Genomic DNA, 18,484 nt, shown 5'->3' with positions numbered 1-18,484 from the left:
GGTAACAGCCATGCACAACACAGCCTCTCTGGCACAGCACTGATGAATTGTTAAGAAGAGGAACTGATTCCCTTTGCTAAATTAGAACTGATGCCATAGGCACTATGAATGTTAGCATCCATGTAATCATGCAAAGTATTTGTACTTTTATCTACATTAAGCATGGTACAAGTGTACAAGACACAGAGGCTGTCAGAAAAACACCCACAACTTACCCCAAAGAGAAGTTTCTTATCTCCTTGGTTCCCAACATAAAAGAAAGGTGCAGTGACAAGTTCCACGCTCTGTAAGGGTAAATCTACTTTCCATAGCATATCATCAGGCATACAGTAGAGCAGGGCATAGGGTTTTCTGCTTATTAATGAGCAGAGCTGGTTTGTTGTGCTGGGAGCAGGGCTCCTTCTGTTGTAGTGTGAATTATGCAGTCCAGGGAGAGCAGGAGCTCCTTGAAGCAAGACATGAAGGTAACCGTGAAGCCTGAGCAAGGAGTTGGAGAAATAAAATATGACCTGTATAATTGATATAAGAGGCAACAGGCACAACTAACGCCCCCTTCCTTTAGATCTCTTGCTAAAGCACTGTTTATTTTTTAGTGTACCTTTTCCATTTGTAGTCATGTGCTTGTGGTGAAGCACTGAACACTGTGAGTCTGTAGTGCCATTAGATTCAAAGTTCTTCCCAACTGGGGGGGAAAAAAGAGTTTAATTTTAATAGTTTAAGTACTAAACCATCCCACATGTTCAGAGCTGCCAAAGGAATAGTAGAAACAAGGCAAAATATATGATTTCATTTTACAGCTGTTTAAAGCTTTAATCTGAATTTAATTACTTTTGGGGTGTGGGGGTGGTGGTGGGGGTGTTACTACAGAACACTGAATCTTCTGTACTTCCCAGTTTGAAAGTGACTTCTCAAAGAAGAGTTTCTTAGGAAGGGTTTCAAGGTCAGTCACAGTTATTTTTAAGCAAAAAGAAGGCTGTTGGAAAAGACTCTGATCAACAGAACTCTTGTGTTTTCACTTGGGTTTCATAGATCCATTTTAGAAGACTTTGTTACTTTTTCCAGCTCATTACTTATCTGAGAAGCTTCAGTCCTATCCTCCAATAGATGCGTGACCTTTGTGTGTTAAAACTTCTCTGGGCAGCAACTCCATTCATATAAGGAGCACCTTCCTCCAGCAAGCCAAACCTTGATCTGTCCAATACAAGCAGCAAAACCCCACAGTCCTGGGAAAGATACTGTTTGTTCATCATACTTGAGAATTCATGGATATTTCATTAGTGTTAATAAGGTTCTGGGTGTCAGTACCAGCCAGTACCAGTGTCCCAGCAAGGTGTTGGCTGAACTGGAGCTGAATCCCTTGGTTTAAGGTGCTCTGCTGTAGCATGTTCCCTCAAGTGATTTAACTATTTATTTATTTCTTTATTAAACATAACCAAGATTGGCAGGTGGCTGTGATTGCTTGGCAATGAGCTTTAGCTCCTGTAAGTCTTGCCTTCATAGAGTGGTAAAGTTGTTTATCATTCTTTCTTATGCTGCGATGGGGTGAAATGTTTTGTTAGTCATAAAGTCAATTCTAAATTCCAGAGAACTACTGAGGAAGAAGCAGTTTATAGATGACTAGAAAGCAACAGCTTCTCCAGACTCTGTATTTTTACAGCTTTCCCCATTAAGAGTTTGCCTTTTTCAAGTGGGAGTCTGGATATGCAGGAAAAGGGCTTTCTGTGTCTCCTGTATGGATTTGGGTCAGCTCAGGAGAAGCAGTGAAGGTCAGTTGAGGAGTAGCTGACGTACATGGGAGGTATTTGATTTGTATTGACTATCATGAGTAGTGTGAGCTCCAATGTATGATTCAGATGGGAGGCTGCCAAACTTCTGTGCCAACGTCTCAGTAGCAACAATGAAAAAGAAAGGAGTAGAGAATACCACAGAGAGCAAGCTCTGGAAATAATCCTTCACAGTGTGACTTTATAAATTGTTAGACAAAGAGGGAGCAACTAATTGAAGCATTGTTTTCCTAACAGAAGCTCACATTTTGCTCTCAGTTACATGTCAGCAACTACACTGCAGTAATTGGAATAACACCTACGGCAGTTCAGGTACCATGGTGATGAGTGCTAATAGAGAGACTGGTTAGATAAAGCAAGATGCACAGATGACAGATTGGTTCTGATAAATGTGTTTTAAGAGTCAAAAGGATGTTCACCTGTGGTTTCCTTCTGAACCAGACACTAAAAAAGTTAGCATTATCAGGTTTTCCTCTGAACCAGACACTAAAGACGTTAGCTCTACAAGACTTCTGCCCAGAGAGATGTTCATTTGCAGGAATACTGTTTGCTGTACTAGCACTTCAAAGATCCAACTTCTGTTTTCTCTGGCATCAGCAGAGCTTTTACAGGTGTAAATTGTGATCTTGGTTACAAAAGCTCATTTATTATGGGAAATGTAGTCAATATACACTTCTACCACATCTGCTCCATTGTAATTTTCTAATGAATACCTTCAAAGGTGTACAGGACATATGCTTTCAGGTTAGCATCCAGGTGCCATTAGTCTGTTTCTAAACCACAGCTAGGAAATCTGCAGGTAAACCAAGCTCTGTGCATGTCTCAGCACTATAAGTATTGGCTGAAGATCTGCTCCCCAGGCACGCGCTTCAGAGGACAGAAATTGATTTTAAAAATTCCCTTTTATGTTTTTTTTTTGTTTTTTTTTTTGTTTTGTTTTGTTTTGTTTTTTCCCAGCTAACATTTAATGAGAATAACAAAACAATTCCCAACTTCTTGTTTTTCTTTTCTTTTCTCAAGATATCTAGAAGAAGCTATTAGCAAGTTTAATCATTTAAACTTGTGATTTTTCTATGACAAGCCAAAGTTGATTTAGACTTTATTGTCTGAACTTCATTTCAGTTACCTGGAGAGTTAAAATACTGTTCCTTGAAGGGAGCTGGGCTGATGTGCCCAGAGCAAAAACCTAACTGGTTTAGATGCAGAAAAAGCAGCTGCTGCATGCTTGCTGAAATCCACATAATCTGCTCAGAGGGAGCCTTGCACAGCATCTGCAGAGGATCTGTGGGAATCTATCTAGGCAGTTTAAAGAGAGATCATTTGGACTTCAAATGCTGAGATTTCTTCTCAGGTGCCCACTGAAAAGAGGCATCTCAGCTACCCCCGGGGCAGCAGCAGCATCTCCCCCTGCTCCCCTCCTTCCTGCCCTTAGTGCCAGTGTCACCTACCTAGTGCTTACTCATCAAGGTGTGCACTGGTTGATGTATCTCTTGATTTAATGAAGTGCTGCATCTTTCACTAACAGATCACAGATCAGTGTCTACAAAACTGAGGCTGAGAAGAGCATTTCTTGCAGTCACTTCAAAGTCCTGGCTGCTAACCTGACCCGGTGCTAACCCAGTACTGAAACACAACAGTGTGTTGAATTGTGATGAGCTTCAACCAGTTTCATTTAGAAACCTCCAGAGGAGGTAATGAAATGTTTTGGCTTCATACAGCTGAGCAGTGTATCAAAGCTTCACTCAGTGCACAAGTACTGATGCTCACCCAGAAAATAGAAGTGTTGACCTATACATAAAAGATGCATGCTGGAATTTTTAGAAATCAAAGTTTATGAGAGCAATTATGTTTTTTATTTTTTATTTTTGTAGGGAACAGGATTAAAGTCACTGCGTGATGGCTTCAGCTGACAACTGAAACTATATGGTCTGTCAGCTCTCCTTCTTACAGGTGAACAGCTGCATTATTAGGATCTGTGCTTTTTGTAATTGTTCTGGGTAACTGTAGGTTTCTTTTCACCTGGTCAGTTAGCACATTTCAGAACAAGTTCCAACAGGACTTTTCCTTCAGGACACCAATATAAAAGCGTTCGAATTAGACATGGTGGAAAAGAGATTGTCTCTTCATAAAGGTCTCAAAGCTCATTTGATACGAGACTGCAGCAAGAGATAACTGCTACAGGCTACTTGCCACGTGGGCATTGCTTCATTGCTTTTCTTCTTCAACTTCTGTGATTTTTGTCTGAATGTTTTAGGCAAACAGCACTACATGATGCTCAGGTTTGTTGCAATCAGAAGGGGGCTGCACTCACCCATGCAAAATAGCTCTAAGTGTGCATTTCGCTTAGCATCATAGGTACTTGAGTAGAACTTGGGAGGGATTCTGTATTTGGGTTATCTGAATCTTCTTCGTGCTATTTTACTGTGTATTAGAGAGTATTTCCCTAAGAAATCCCAGAAGAGAGCTGCAGACAGAAGTACTAAGTGGAATTGTTGACTGAATCTGTGTCTCCTGGTCCCCAGGAGCCTTAGTTCTCCAGCTCCCCACCTCTGTGGGACCAGCTGCTGAAGTGGCTGTGAGCTCAGGCAGCATACAGCTACCTTTACATGAAGCATCTGCACGTAAGGGATGTTTCAATCTGCTGTAGCCTCTCTCCTTGCACATAATCAGCCTTCTCATCTTGAGGGAGATGTGTCACCGTGTCATGTTCTTTCTGTGCCAGCTCTCTCTCCTGGAAGACTGGGACTTTGTCCATCCCATTTTCCACAATGACTGTAATCCTAGCAGTGTTTATTCAAGCATGGCCCTATTACAATTAGAGCCAAGGGCTTTAGACATCCAAATGATGCCATTGGCAGAGCTTAATGCTCCAACAGTGAACTGCCAGAACCTCCTTTATGATTTCTGCAGCCTCTTCCCAACCAATAATTGAACTGCCTTAGCATGGTCTTGTATCTAAGTGGAAGAAAAGGCTCTTTCCAGCCTCACCTCTAACTTTCATAGGCTTCCACTGCGCCTTCAGCATACCTTGTCTTTGGTTTTTTTCATGACTGAACAGCCCTTCTATTTCTTTTGAAGCTTTTAAGCCCTTACTCCAGGCACAACAGTCAGCTATCTGAATGCTGGGTGAAGTCCTGAACTGCAGCTCCAGAGCCAGAATAGAAAAAGCTTTAATTCCTCTGGAAAGTCCTGTCTGTGCAGCATGTCACAAATCCCTCTCCAAATCCATCTCCTGCCGAGGAACAGAAAACCCATCCTGTTCCTGCAGGAGCTGCTCTCAGCCTCTGGTGGAGGCTTCAGAAGCAAATGCCACACTTTAAAACCTGAGTGCTCCCAGCACAGCCCAGCCTCAGCACTTTTGGCTCAAGAAATACGATTTCATCACTAATTCTTTCAGCTGTCTTCCTGCCTGCCCTTCCTCTTTGAAAGGATTTTTGCTCAGGTCACCAGCACCATAAGGCTTAAATTGAAATAACATTCCCTTGAAAATGTGTGTTAAAGCAAGTTGTTAGTAATCTAATGCAGGCAGGCCTTTTCCCTGTCCCAACAAGCCCTTAATGCCTGTTAGTTGCCCTGTTTCATACTCATTTGTAGCTCCTAGTTCTCATTAATCAGCATTGAGGAGCAGGTCCTGGGTAGCAGGGATGATGCTTGGGAGGCATTCACCTGCTCTGTGCCCAGCAAGGACTTTCTGCTCTTTTGGTGGAAGATGACTGAATTTCCCATGCCATGTTTCAGTTTTTCTATGTGTTTAGTGTAAGGAATGTAGTGAATGAGGAAGGTCAGGGCAGTTATCACTAGAACACGGCAGCCATGTTCGATTTCTCAAACAAATGCTGAATTCCAACAGTGAGAAATCCTGAGGAGCAGAGAAAAATCCATGATGAGAAATCACCGCCTCATGAATTTTGCTTTTCAGCAAGTATCACTTAGAATCAGCTACTTTTCCAATTGCTGACAACCATGTATTCTATAAGAGTGTCACATATCGCCTTTTCAATACAGAACAGACTCGAATGAGCTGGGCAGTCTGAGGGTCACTCTGCGGACAAATCCCCTAGGGAGAAATCCCCTAGGAAGAGCCCCATGTTCTAGTCCAGATTTGGCCTAAATCACACAGCCAAAGAGCAATTCCATCTGGATTTACTTCAGTGTTTCTGGATTTGAACGCTAGGCACTGCCATGTTGTCTTTTACCCATTTGACTGAGCATAGGTGCCCACCTACCTGCTCCCTTGTGGTTGGCTGGAAGTGGTCTGAGGGGTGGTATGGGAGACTGCTTGGGTGAGATGGACTCTGTGATTGCTAATTATCCATTTGTTTGGGATGGCAGGAGGTGGATTTGACATTCCTGATCTCTTTTTAGTCTTTCCTACAGCAAGGAAAGAATGCATTACAGTTGTCAGCCTGCTACATGATGGGCTGGTGCAGGCAAAGTGCTCCTCACCTAATGGTTTTTGATGCAGTGAAATGAAAACATGTGAAGACAGGTCCTTCTTTAATATGCAATTAGGGGTCATTTTAAATGAGCCATGGAATGTTAATGGAATTTAGCAGCTTATAAGTGTTTTCTAATTGAAAATAATTCATTGTAACTTACTGAATGCCTTTGCTTATGCCTGCTGTCTGCATTCCTGCGCCTTTTTATGCTTATCTTGAAGTCCTCCTTGCAGTCCTTGTGTAAAGCAGCAATGACAGTATTCTTCTGAGGGCAGCAGCACAGGGTCCTAGGGCTCATTAACCCATCCTTGGAGCAAGGCTCTCCCCTCAGCCAAAGTAAAGCTCTTTCCCTAGTGATTTGGATTCTCCAAAAGGGGAAGCCTGCAGAGCACAGGGAGAGCTGCAACCAAAGAGAGCTGGCGCCTGCTACTGAGCAATGACATGTGACAGTGCAGAGGGGTGAGAGGGTATTGGTACAACAGGATGCAGTTTGCTAGGAATTGAGGTTTTAGCCTTAAACTTAGTGTGCAATTCATCACCTGCACTGTGCAATGTCTGAGCACACAGTGCTCCCATCCCAGCCTTGCCCTGGGCAGGGCTGCACTGCCCACTTGTGTTTCCTTTGCCAGCTAAACTATTCATTGCAAACGAGTTTATAAATAATTCATGGCATGCTGCATTCTGTGCTTCAAAGTTCATGGTGTAGGTGGTGGGTTGTAGGTTTTCTTGGAAGTGGCAGTGCTTCTCTAAATTCTTTTCTCTTTGTTCATTGTGTGTGTGTGTGCAGAGCTCGCCCAGCATTCTGAACCTAAGGTTTCACTGTTTTTCTGATAGCTTCTGTATAGAAGATTACAGTCATTTTCAGATTTGGTTATTATGGTTCAGAGCCGTTATGTTGGGGAGAAAATAATCTTTTGAGATTGGGGTTTACTGAAATACCCAAATGCTTGTGGAAGGTGCTAGAACTGACAGAAAAATAACACATCATTCTGAAATGGGCTTCCCCAACCACCTGCAAGCATGAGTTATGCACATACCCTTCCTAAGCAGGCTCTTATTATTGCTAGGCCTGCTGATGCTGGGTAAGGTTTTCAGGCTCTCACCCTGTGTTTAGCCATTGGCTGCTGCTGGGATGGCTTTATCTTGCTCCTCCCAGGAGACTTCTTGCTCTAGGTGCCCTGCTCTGGGGCACTCCACATTTCCTCAGCTGTGCCCCAGATAGAGCATCATTTCTTGACACATGCACATACAGTTTATTGCCTTTTATTAAATGTTGTTAGATGTACCCAATCTGGCAAAGCAGATGTAAGAGCTCAGCATGTCAGAGCCTACCTTAGTTAAGCAGAGCATCCCATGGCTGACTTGGTGCATTCAGCTGCTAAGCTCACCTTGTAGGAAGAGTTTAGGGAAGCATAGCAAATTTATTCTGTTTGAAAGGGTGCTGAAAGCGGCACTGAGGTCTGTCTGTCTACTTGGGGCTTATGCTGTCATGGGTTGCTTGCCCAGAGAGGTGGTTGGTGACCCATCCCTAGAGACATTGAAGGTCAGGCTGGGCAGAGTTCTGAGCTGTGGGTGTCCCGGTTTGCTGCATGGGGGTTGGACTAGATGGCCATTAAAGGTCCCTTCCAACTCAAGCGCTTCTACGATATAATGCATGGGCACTGAGCTGTTGAGGAAGGTATGAAAGAAGCAGCAGCCCTCAGAGGAGTCCAGCCCTAGCAGCAGCAAATGGAGCCAGATGAGGTTATCTGAGAGATTTAAATGCTGTTTTGTGCTTTTCCCAACCCCGTACATCCACTGAACGGGGCCAAACACAAGAGTCTGTGCGTTCTTCAGCAAAGACGCAGTGCTGTGGCTGCTGCCTGCATTGTGGTGTTTCTTCTGAGGCAAGCAAAGCCTAAAAGTGGGGGGAAAAAATGTCCCCGTAGGTGCAAAGGGAAAAATAAGCACAGCTGGTGTTACACAAGCTTGATTGTGTGGTGGCCTGAAGTATGTGAGAGGCTATTCACACACCCTGGTGTTAGAAAGTGCAGATCATATCAGTAGTGTTTATTACAATTGCCTTATAGCATGAATCAAATATTTAAAGGCTGCCTCCACTGCTTCTGGCTTTAGACTGACTGCAGAAGAAAGCCAAGGGTTGAGCTGCCGGCTGCACTTGTTTTTTTCTCTATTAAATGAGGCCATATAATTTTCCTGTGGGATACATTTGGCACTGGAGCTATTTAGGTCTGATCCTTCATCACTATTTTCAAGCAGATTTTTTTCTGTTTAGTTTAAGGATGGAAGAATGAAGGTCACAGTGCTGGAGAAAACCTGTTAAAATATAAGTACTTCTCATTGCTGGTTTTTGGACACTTAATAAAAATAATCACCCTGATTTAATAACTGAACTTCAGCAGCAGCAACTTGGCTGCACTGGATGGATGGAGATGGGAAACACAAAAACTCAGCTGCACATAAAATGTTAAGATGTTGAAAATGTTGAATGTTAAAAAGTTACCATTTTACAGAGTATTAATTTGGTTTCAATTATTCTTTTCTGCTTTTGTAATTTTTTCTTTTTTGATTCATCTTCTCTGCTGGGGGGGGGGGGGGAAATAAAGAAAAGAAACAATGAATTTCTTATAGGGATAGAAAGGAAGAATGGGGAAATGCTTCTTAAAAACCGAATGGCAACAGAGCTGAGAAGAAGCTGCATTTTACTAATTATCCAGGGAGTGGGTTTTGATGCTTGTAAAGCTGAATTCCATAAGATGTCCCTGCTTAAATCACAGCACGTGTACCAACAGCTGAAGGGAGTTTGCTGATCCCAGAGAAGGATGAAACCACTGCCTGCCCTGGCACAGCACTGAATCACCTGCTGCTGCTGGGAGGTCTCTGGCAGTGTGGTGCTTAAATGGGGTTAACTCCTGAATTACTTTGCTGTCAGTTGGTCAGACGTTGCAAACTCATGCCAAAAATGGCAGCTGAAATTCAGCTGAAAGATGTTTGTGAGGTTTCTTGTTGTTGTTGTTTTTATAAACTGCAAACAGTCCAAAACCTGGAGAGCAAGAGAAGGGCTGTGCATGTCAACCAAACAGGCCAGAGTGAACTCATTTGCAGCCTGGTAAAAATTGGCTTCTACAAACTGGTGAACACAGAGCCCTACAGCCTGGACCTTGGCAATGCTCAGCTGTGATAACCAGGCTCAAACTCCTTGCACTTGGAAGGCAGACACCTCTTATCAGCTGGACTGAATTCTTGTTATTTGTTCAGCTAATGAGCCCCAATCAATGCTCTCATTTACTGACAAAATCCAGGCTGAACAACTTCGTATTTAAAACCCAGCTCCTGCAAAATGTGCTCGCATGTGATTGCGTGGCAAGTGCAGAGTCTCCCATGAGCATTTGATTAGTTATCCAATTAAAATAAAACTGATGGATCATTAAAGCAGCACGTTGGTCCACTGTGCTGTGGGTTGTTTTTCTTTTTTAAATTACTGGCTTTTTTTTTTTGCAGATAGACTTGAGCTTATGCTCCCCACACTGTGTAGGCAGGGGTTTGATCCTGGATCTATATACCTGTCTACTACCCAAGATGGTAACTCAACTTTCCCTATCATTTCTACCTCTAAAGCATTTTTTTGGGGAACGAATACTTCCAAGGACTTGAGGCTGTGAGACAGACAGCTGGTATGACCCAGCCTGGCACATCACAGGCTGAGATCACCAACTCCAACCACCAACACCATCCCACCATGCCAACTAAACCATGTCTCCAAGTATCACATTCACCCTTTTCCTGAAAACCTCCAGGGATGGTGATTCCAGCACTTCCCTGGGCAGCCTGTTCCAGTGCATTTCTTCTTTCAGAGAAGCAATCTTTCCTGGTAATATCCAAAATGAGCCTTCCCTGAAGCAACTTAAGGCCTATGGAGATACACAGGTATGTACAGACATATCCTACAGACATACATACAAATGTCTGAGGTCTAACATACATTTTTCATGCTCAAGGAAACAAAAATACTCAACAGCTCTTTCCTTCTTAACAATCATTATTTTATTAATATATTTTACAAGATTGCAGTTGAAATCATTTAAATACAAATATTTTTTTTTATACAGAAAGTGTAATAAAGTTAAAATAGTTCCTTGTGTAATTCATAGCATTATTGCAATGCTTACAAAATTTTGCATAGAGTGTGCAAGGATTGATGTTATTTGATACAAAAAAGCTTTAAATTTTCCCACACAACCACACACATACATAAATTAAAAAGAAAAAAAAGCCAAACAAATATGAATTTCCTAATGAGAACTGTGATAAGACTTTAGAATTTTTTTGTCCTGTTTTACAATATCAAGATCATTGGTGGTTATCAGAGTAGAGGTCAGACAAGGTATTTAACCATCACCACAGATGAAAACTGCCATTATCACATGGAACGTGCCTTTATGCTGCTGCTGTGGTTGAATGGGGTTTTGCTTCAGCACTGAAAGATGTTTTGCTGTTGGGTTTAATTGTGTGGAGCATTTGTTGGGTTAACATTCACAACTCTATTCGTATTCGTGCACAGAAAAACTAAGGAAAATAAGGGGCAGGGAAATAATAAAATGAAATAGAATGGATCTGAGTCAGATCCAGCAGATCAACACCTTCCCTGCACCCAAAACACTGCACAGTGCAGATCCAGACTGAGATCTGGCTCATGGCTCAGGAATAGCTCTGATCTAGGGAGAAATCTGGGTGGGAATGCTATCACAGAGCCCTTCTTCCATAAATGTAGAGTGTGAGTGATGAGAGCTCAGTTCTGCTCTCTAAGAGGCTCTGCAAGGTCAGGCTTTGTTACTCCTAACTCTGAAAACCCCCAGAAAGGAAATTCCTGCAGATAGTGCAGCCCCAACCCAATGCATGGGAACAGCAGAGCCCCAGCACCTGCCTGGCCTCACTGCAGCTGCTGCCTTTGAAGTGCAAAAAGGCTTCCTAGAGCAGCAACCAATAATCACCTCCATGACTGCACCCACACATCACCTATAAAATCACCTGCATTGCTGCTGTGTTTTGTTATCTGGTACATCAAGAACAGCACTGACAGTGACTGCACAAGGCCAGAGGAGGACCCAGCTGAGGCCCAGAACTGAGGTTCTTGCTCCCCGAGTACATAGAACAACCCTGGGAGGAATGCAGTCAAGAGTGCTGGGGTGTGTGTGGCGCTTGCAACTCAGAGTGGGAGAAATGACAACAGCAACATTCTTTTAACTATAATCCAGCCTTCAATAGAAATAGAGATGCCCACTATTAATTATTCTTCTGCTCCACAGTGCGAGCCTGCCTGACGATGTTTCAAGGACTCTGTTATGATGAAATCTTTAAAAGAAGAAAGAAGCTGCATTGCTTTAGAAGGGGATGATGCACTGAGCTGTATGAAGCTTCAGGAAGCTTTATCTCCTATCAGCAGCTAAGCCTTTCTAATGGGGTATAATGTGAGATTATGATGCAACTTTAAATTCTGGCTCCATGCAGAGATGCACACGAGCTGTGCTTTACAGTGGGTCTATTCCTGCCATGGTAGAGCTGTTAAGAAAGGGCGAGGTTCCATTTGGGATGGACCTGGTAAAAGGCTCCAAGACGTCCTTTTTAATCTTAGAAAACAATGACCTTTTTACTAAGATCACACGTTGTTACTCAAAGCATTTGGGAACAGAGAGAAAAATAAACATAAGGCTTTTGCACAGACTTTCTGTCATTTACTGGCAGAAAGCTCAGACCAACTGAATGAGACATAAACACAGTTGCATATTGCTCCACAGTGGAGAAATCCTTCCTGCTTCCAAACAAACACACCCTCACCCCATCCACGGAGAAGAGTGGCCCCAAAGGAAATCTGGCTTCCTCCTCAGCAGGGAGCCCACTGCCACCCACCTAACCCCAAACCCCAGTCACCATGTGGCAATGAGCTGCCCTGAAGCGAGGCTCTTCCTGGAATTGACACCAAGGCTGACTTTCCTGCAGAAATTAACACCTTTAGCACATCAGCAAGTTAAGGGACTTACTTGCATCTCTGGTTTAAAGTGACTTGGATGGGAGATCTCAGCAATTCACTATGATTATACCTTTTTCTTTACTCAGGATAAAAGTCCCGCAGCTTTAACTATCCATCTTTCCCTGTATAAAGAAAGTGTGTCCCTTTACACGTGGGCACGATGCAATTCAGGTGGCAGGACAAGAGAGTTTTAAATGATAAAGCCTTGGGGCTCTCTGTGCATAACCATGTGCCTCTCAAGCACTGTAAATTTAAAAGCTTTCTAAACACAAGCCACTCACTGTAATTTCCATCTGAGCCCCAAGCCATTGTGGTTATTGTTCATGGAAACAACGCCTTAGCCATCTCAAGCAACCCAAGCTGTAAGTGCTTCCATTGACAATAATTCCACTGTACGGGGAAGATCAAACATAATTGCTACCATATTTAACGAAATGGATGTTATTAATTTAAAGTATAACAGTGTAAACAGACAAAGAAGTTTGCTGCATTACCGTGATTAAGGTGATGTCTCTCACCATTTCTGCCCTCTCCCTCCTGCCCGCCTTCTGTAATGCACTCTTCTCCTTCTGAATAATCTCATCGCAGCCACATCAGTGTTCAGCTCTGCTCCAGCCACAGCTGCAAACTTGGCTACATCAGCTGTGAAAACACTGCAGCTGTCATGCAGAATTTACAAAAAAGGCCTAAATTTCACCTCAGTGCTGCTACCCTGTGCTTGTTGCTTGCTGATTTGGGTCTCTGGAGGTGTGAGGTGGCACTGGGGGCTGCAGGCCACCCCAACACAGAAATACTGCTACCAAAATATTACACAGCAATTTCAGAGCTGATGAAAAAGCCTAGAATGGGGAAAATGAAAATGCTACAGTGATTGCACTCCCCAACAAGAAGGGCAATGAGAATAAGGGAGCTGCTGTGTTTGTTTGAGGAGCACCAATCTCTGATTGCCAGAGCTTGACAGGAGCACTCCCTGCATTTGCTCAGGTGAGTTCTGGATGATGACATTTCCAAATTTAAAATGTCAGCCATTAAAAAAACAAAACAAAACACAACAACAACAGAGAAAGACAACAAAAGCCATCAGCCAAACAGAACAGCCCCAAACTTTCTTGTTTTTACGGCATGCACTTTACAATGAAATCATTTCAGCACAGTTTCTCTTCTTCACTGAGCAGGGTGACTGCGAATTTCAAGGACTAAAGACCTGGATGGTTTCACAGGAGCATCCTGCTCTTGTGTGCATCCTACCAGCATCCCTCATCTGCTGACACTCGACTGCACAGCCAGCAACCATTTCCTCAGTTGAATTACACCCTTCAGCCCAGGACGATCTCTCTTAACATTTTGGTTATTTCCACATGGTTCTCTTTCCAGGTAAGCTTACCTTCTGTACACACCTAAAGAATTCCAGGTTATTTCCATTCCTCTCCATGAAGGAAATTAAAGGCTTCCTGCTGCTGTATGCTCTCATATGCATCTGTGTGATAAACCTGTGTTTTTCCTGCCCAGTTCCAAAAAGCACCATTAAAGTTAATGTAATTCAGGTGTGAGGGCAACCAGAGAAAGGATTAATTTCTGTAATCTTTGGTCTTTGTCTCATTGTCTTTTGCAATGTGAAACTTAAAGCCATAACTGCAAATACAAAGAAAAATGTCTTTTGTTGTAAACAAGTGCATCTAACCATGTATATATGCGTGTGTGCATGTATGCTATGACAACAAAAGGCCATCTGTCATTGCAAACTAGGTACGATGCAAACCGACCACACATCTTCATAGGTTTCCATAGGAATCCCTCCTCAACCTTCAAGTAATTTCTAGGGAGGGTTGTCGTAATTCAGATAATGTTTAGCTGTACTGCAGGTGGGACTGCTAGGTGAATGCCTTAAGCTTTTTTCTTTGTGCACTGTGATACTTGTGATTGAATGAGGAAAAAAAACCAAACAAACCCAAACTCTTAAAATCCAGGCGTTTGACAGCATGTGACTTAGAGAAACAAATACAAAAGATTGTATTTGTTTTCACAGTTACTGGCCTTCCCTTTTCAATGACTTCCTTTCATTTTAACATTTCTTTGTACTCTAAAGCCACCCATTTCACTGACGACCAGGTAGTATACTTCAGAACAGTTTAAAAGTCAACAGAAACAAACATATGTGGAGAATGGATGCGGTTCTATCATCGATATTAGGATCTCTGCTTTTCATAATAGCAAAATCTTTCTGCTTTACACTCGCCCTCCCAACTCATTACAGCAGAGGGGTCAGACATGACATATGCATAAGGTACTGGTGTGCAGCTAAGCACTGACAGTCAGTACTGAAGCATGGCACTGAAAGCAAATTTAACAAGGTCCCCAAACCCTGTAAAGTTAAGAGCTACAACACATAAAAGCATTTATCTTTATCTGGTTGCCTAAGGGACATTGACACTGGTATCACAGTCTCTTGATTAGCATTTCAATGTTTGCAATGCACATAGCTGCAATGCAGGATCATGCACAGGGCTGTCAGAGTTCAGCTCCACAGCCACCACAGCTGCTGGCACTGTTTCCTCTGGCATCAGTGCCCTGAATTCTCACCAATCAGGCTCCTGCCCTAGCTCAGGCCATAAAGTCATTGGCATCTCTTCCACCGAGCTCAGCATGAACAAGTTCACCATCCACCCCAGCCTTGCCTTAGCATTGAGAGGTAAAACTAAACTCTGATATGAGATAAATGTCATCTCCCCTCATAGCAAATGCTCAATTGAACTAAATTGCAGGCCCAATTCATAAAGAAATACACAAACCCTTCCTTGTTTTTGGCATTTATCAAGCAGGTAGAATGTACGTACAAAATTCCAGCCAGGGATGTTCTGACTTGGTTTGCACTCAGAAGCAATTGTGGGTGGTTTCTGGACAAGGCAGGAAGAAAACTGAATCTTCATCATCTGCCTCTCCCAGCAGTTGAGTTACTCACACCACAATTGCCCCCAGACAACAAACTATGCAGTGTGAGTTGGCTGGATGTGTCTGCATGCTTCTTTTTGAACACAAATGCAGTTTTCCCTCTGGAATCTCATAGATGCAATCCTGCTCGCCCTGGTTTGCCACTCACTGAACAGCAGAGGATTAGTCACATGGCCAGCTCAAGAGCAAGCATCGTCTTCTGAACTGCAGTCTTAAAACTGAAGTGATAGTCAAATGGTTTTCAAATCTGCATGGGTTCAGTCTCTAGGTACACAGAAAATCATTTTAATCTTTTTAAAATTGAGACAAAACTGTGGAATATATTGAACTCCTTCACCTATGCGTAATTAAGGTACCCATTGTTCACTTTCAGCAGAAAACACTAGTGGCACAGAAGAGTAAGGTTGTTCTCTAACAACCTTCCCCATACATTCATACCAAAATTAATATCCTTATGCAATCTCATGGTCTTCCCAAGTTGTGAGGGTGCTTACCTCATCCGAGATCCCAGCAGAAAAGGCCATCAGGTCAAACTGAAATTGCAGCAGAGCAGCCCAAGGGTGCTTGGGATGAGGACTGACCACTGGGCACTGGGAATCAGAGGAAGGGACTGGGACACAGCATCTCTGCTGGGCCACTCCTTGTGCTCAGCCCCGTGCTACCAACCTTTCCGGGAAGGGAAAGTTAACTCAACTTGTTTTCCATACAGGGCACTCCTGCAGCATGCATCTTCCACTCATGTGCTTGCAAACGTGGGATTTGTTTATGAATTGGGCCATGCTTGATATAACGTATGTGATCAGTATTAAATGAAACAGAGGAAAAAAAAATCTATAGCAAATGTAGGATTATGAATGGGACTTCGCTTGTGGTCCCAGAGGTAACATACACAGTATTTTGCTATATTTAACATGGTAAAAAGAAACAACAGTATCACTCTTGGTGCCCCTACAGTCTTAATATATTTCATTAATATCTGTTTTAAGTTAAGTTGCACAACCAGTTCCCAAGACACCCTCCTGTCCCTCCCCCCAAATAAACTAGTTTTTATAACAAGATAAATATGATGTGCTTCTCCTTGCTGAGTGCATTGACTTAAGGCATAGGCACAATTCCCCTCTTTGAACAGAGATGGTATAGTCCTGTGTCCCAATACAATTGTTATCCTGGGTGACCCTTTGCATTCGAACATTGATTCAAGATAGTAACTACAGGAATAATTCATTAACAAATAATTTGAATTTCTTAATTAATCTGAAAGCGGCAGAGAAATATACGTAGATAACTCAGTCCTCTTTCAGAAATAAATTTTATGGAGATGTTGCTTTGTTGGGAAGCAACATCCAATCAAAACACCATGGATATCTTCCCATTGAGTCCAGCCAGTTTTGGATCAGGCCAGAATCAAACATTTAAAAACATCAAACCCTGGTACTCTTCAGACCACATGAAAACACGTGGAAATATGTTTCAAAGGAAAGGGCTAAGTTATTTCTAAAAATTACTGTCAGTGACACTGTATCTTGAAAACTGCTTAAAGAATACCAGCTTTGCTCAGATACCACTAGGGATGGGCACAGATCTGCATAAGGCAATATTTTCAGTAGCATCTCAGTATAGAAACCTTACTGTCCTCATGAGATTTACTGTGACTTGAACCCTTTTGTGCCAATTAGTACACTGGTTGCTAAACAGCTTTTAAATGCATGTGGACACAGTTATGGGTCAGAATTAAAAGATCTGGGCTTATTTCAGTTCTTTCCCCCCCCCCCCCCCCCCGAAACTTTATCACTGGAAATAATGCCACCAGATCAGAGTTATGGTTTATCCTACCTGCAGTAACTCCTGGACTTCAGTAAGGAAAACGCACCCATGAAGAGATTTGACCACAGAGATTTCAGGGCTTGAATTCTAGAGGAACCAGCATCCAAAGCCTTTGCTTTGCATTAATCTGAACTTGTCAAAATCTTTTACGTTCTTAAAAAAATACCTATTTCACTGTCAGTGTCTCTGACATTTGCAATCTCCACAAAATGTATGTGATCTTGGACTGCATGTCCTGAATAGAAAGAGGACAAAAATTCTAACATAGCACAGGTATTATACATCAAATTCAAATGAATTTCTGTGTTTCTATGGGTTTAACAGGTGATGGTCTTTGTTTCTATATGTATTGGTGGGTAATTTCCAAATCTTACACCTGCTCATGTATTTTAAATCATTTCAAAATTAAAGGTGGTTACAGAGGGTGTGTAGGGAGATCCAGGACACCTGTTAACTGAAGTGACTCAAGATTTTTCTCTTCTAGTCCAACTTTCATAACTTTTTTTCCTTTCAAGAACAAATACAATGCTAACTTTGTTAGCACAGAGATGACTTTAGCTTGGGGTTAGAGCTGACACGTGACATCGGAATAGCACAAGGCATTCATTGCAGGTACAGGCAAGAATCAAAACCCTTCAGAAAGTAATTGAGCAAGATCAGGGCTTTTCTATAGGCAAAGTGCAACCCATCTCTCCCAACAGGGAGCCACGCTTCGGGTGAAAATTAAAGAGTGCAGTTTAACCCCAGGTGTCTTGGATCACTCTAGGCAACCAGTACAGCACATCTGGCTGTTTTGTTTTCCTCACTGCACCAATTAAATGGTGCAAAAATAATCAGAGACGCTACTCTTGCTTTAGTATATTGGTGGTTCTACATTGGTTCCAGGGTCTACACCAGCCAGCAATCCCATTACTTTTAGGACATGGTCAAAAACAAGGGGTGATCATTAGACTGTACTGTTACAGAAGGTCCAGGGGAGCATCAAGCCCAATTCAGTAGATTGTACCAGTAAATTTTGGTGTGGGAAAGAGAAATGCTACACAAATGTAACAGGGTCACCCTGGGATTCCTTGTACTGAAACATCATTTTACACAGAGGATATATATAATTTTATATATATATATATATTTTATATATATATTCACACACACGCGCGCACACAAAAAAAGTCTTTGATAGGCTTTCTGTGTTCTAGTAAAAATAGTTGGCAGCTGCAATCTAGGAGACCAGAATTGGCTTTTGTGCTGCCTGCGATGCCCCACTGCAAATTGTCTCTCAAAGGCAGACGCTTGTATTTATCTGGCAGGTGGAGCTAGTGCCTGCCTGAGACAGAAATAACCTCCCATTGGGGCACACACAGAGCTCGTAGATTTTTTGCCTGGACCCTGCAGAAGAGGAAGATCCTTGAGGCAAGTTAGGTAGTTTGATTTTTGCAGAATTCAATGTTATCTGAAGTCGG

At 42.6% G+C, this 18,484-nt stretch overlaps 1 protein-coding gene across 8 annotated transcripts in view; it reads right to left on the bottom strand.

The window, feature by feature from the left end:
- SGCD (sarcoglycan delta) overlaps window positions 1-18,484 on the bottom strand; it is a 345,566-nt gene that overhangs the window by 32,111 nt on the left and 294,971 nt on the right. For 5 of the 8 annotated variants that reach the window (XM_085518773.1, XM_015875788.3, XM_015875791.3 and 2 more), the window contains one exon: window positions 10,245-18,474. The exons of 2 other annotated variants lie outside the window; for them this stretch is intronic. In XM_085518773.1, coding sequence (XP_085374899.1) covers window positions 18,301-18,474 — 174 coding nt within the window. In that variant the 3' untranslated portion in view covers window positions 10,245-18,300. Of the gene's footprint in view, window positions 1-10,244; window positions 18,475-18,484 lie in introns of those variants that run through there. One more of the 8 variants, XR_014935432.1, reaches the window with a different exon arrangement.

The sequence above is a fragment of the Coturnix japonica genome, chromosome 18, assembly GCF_054131305.1.
Source record: "Coturnix japonica strain WE chromosome 18, WE-NBRP24, whole genome shotgun sequence".
Lineage (NCBI taxonomy): Eukaryota > Metazoa > Chordata > Aves > Galliformes > Phasianidae > Coturnix > Coturnix japonica.
This window is presented reverse-complemented; position numbering and strand designations above follow the sequence as displayed.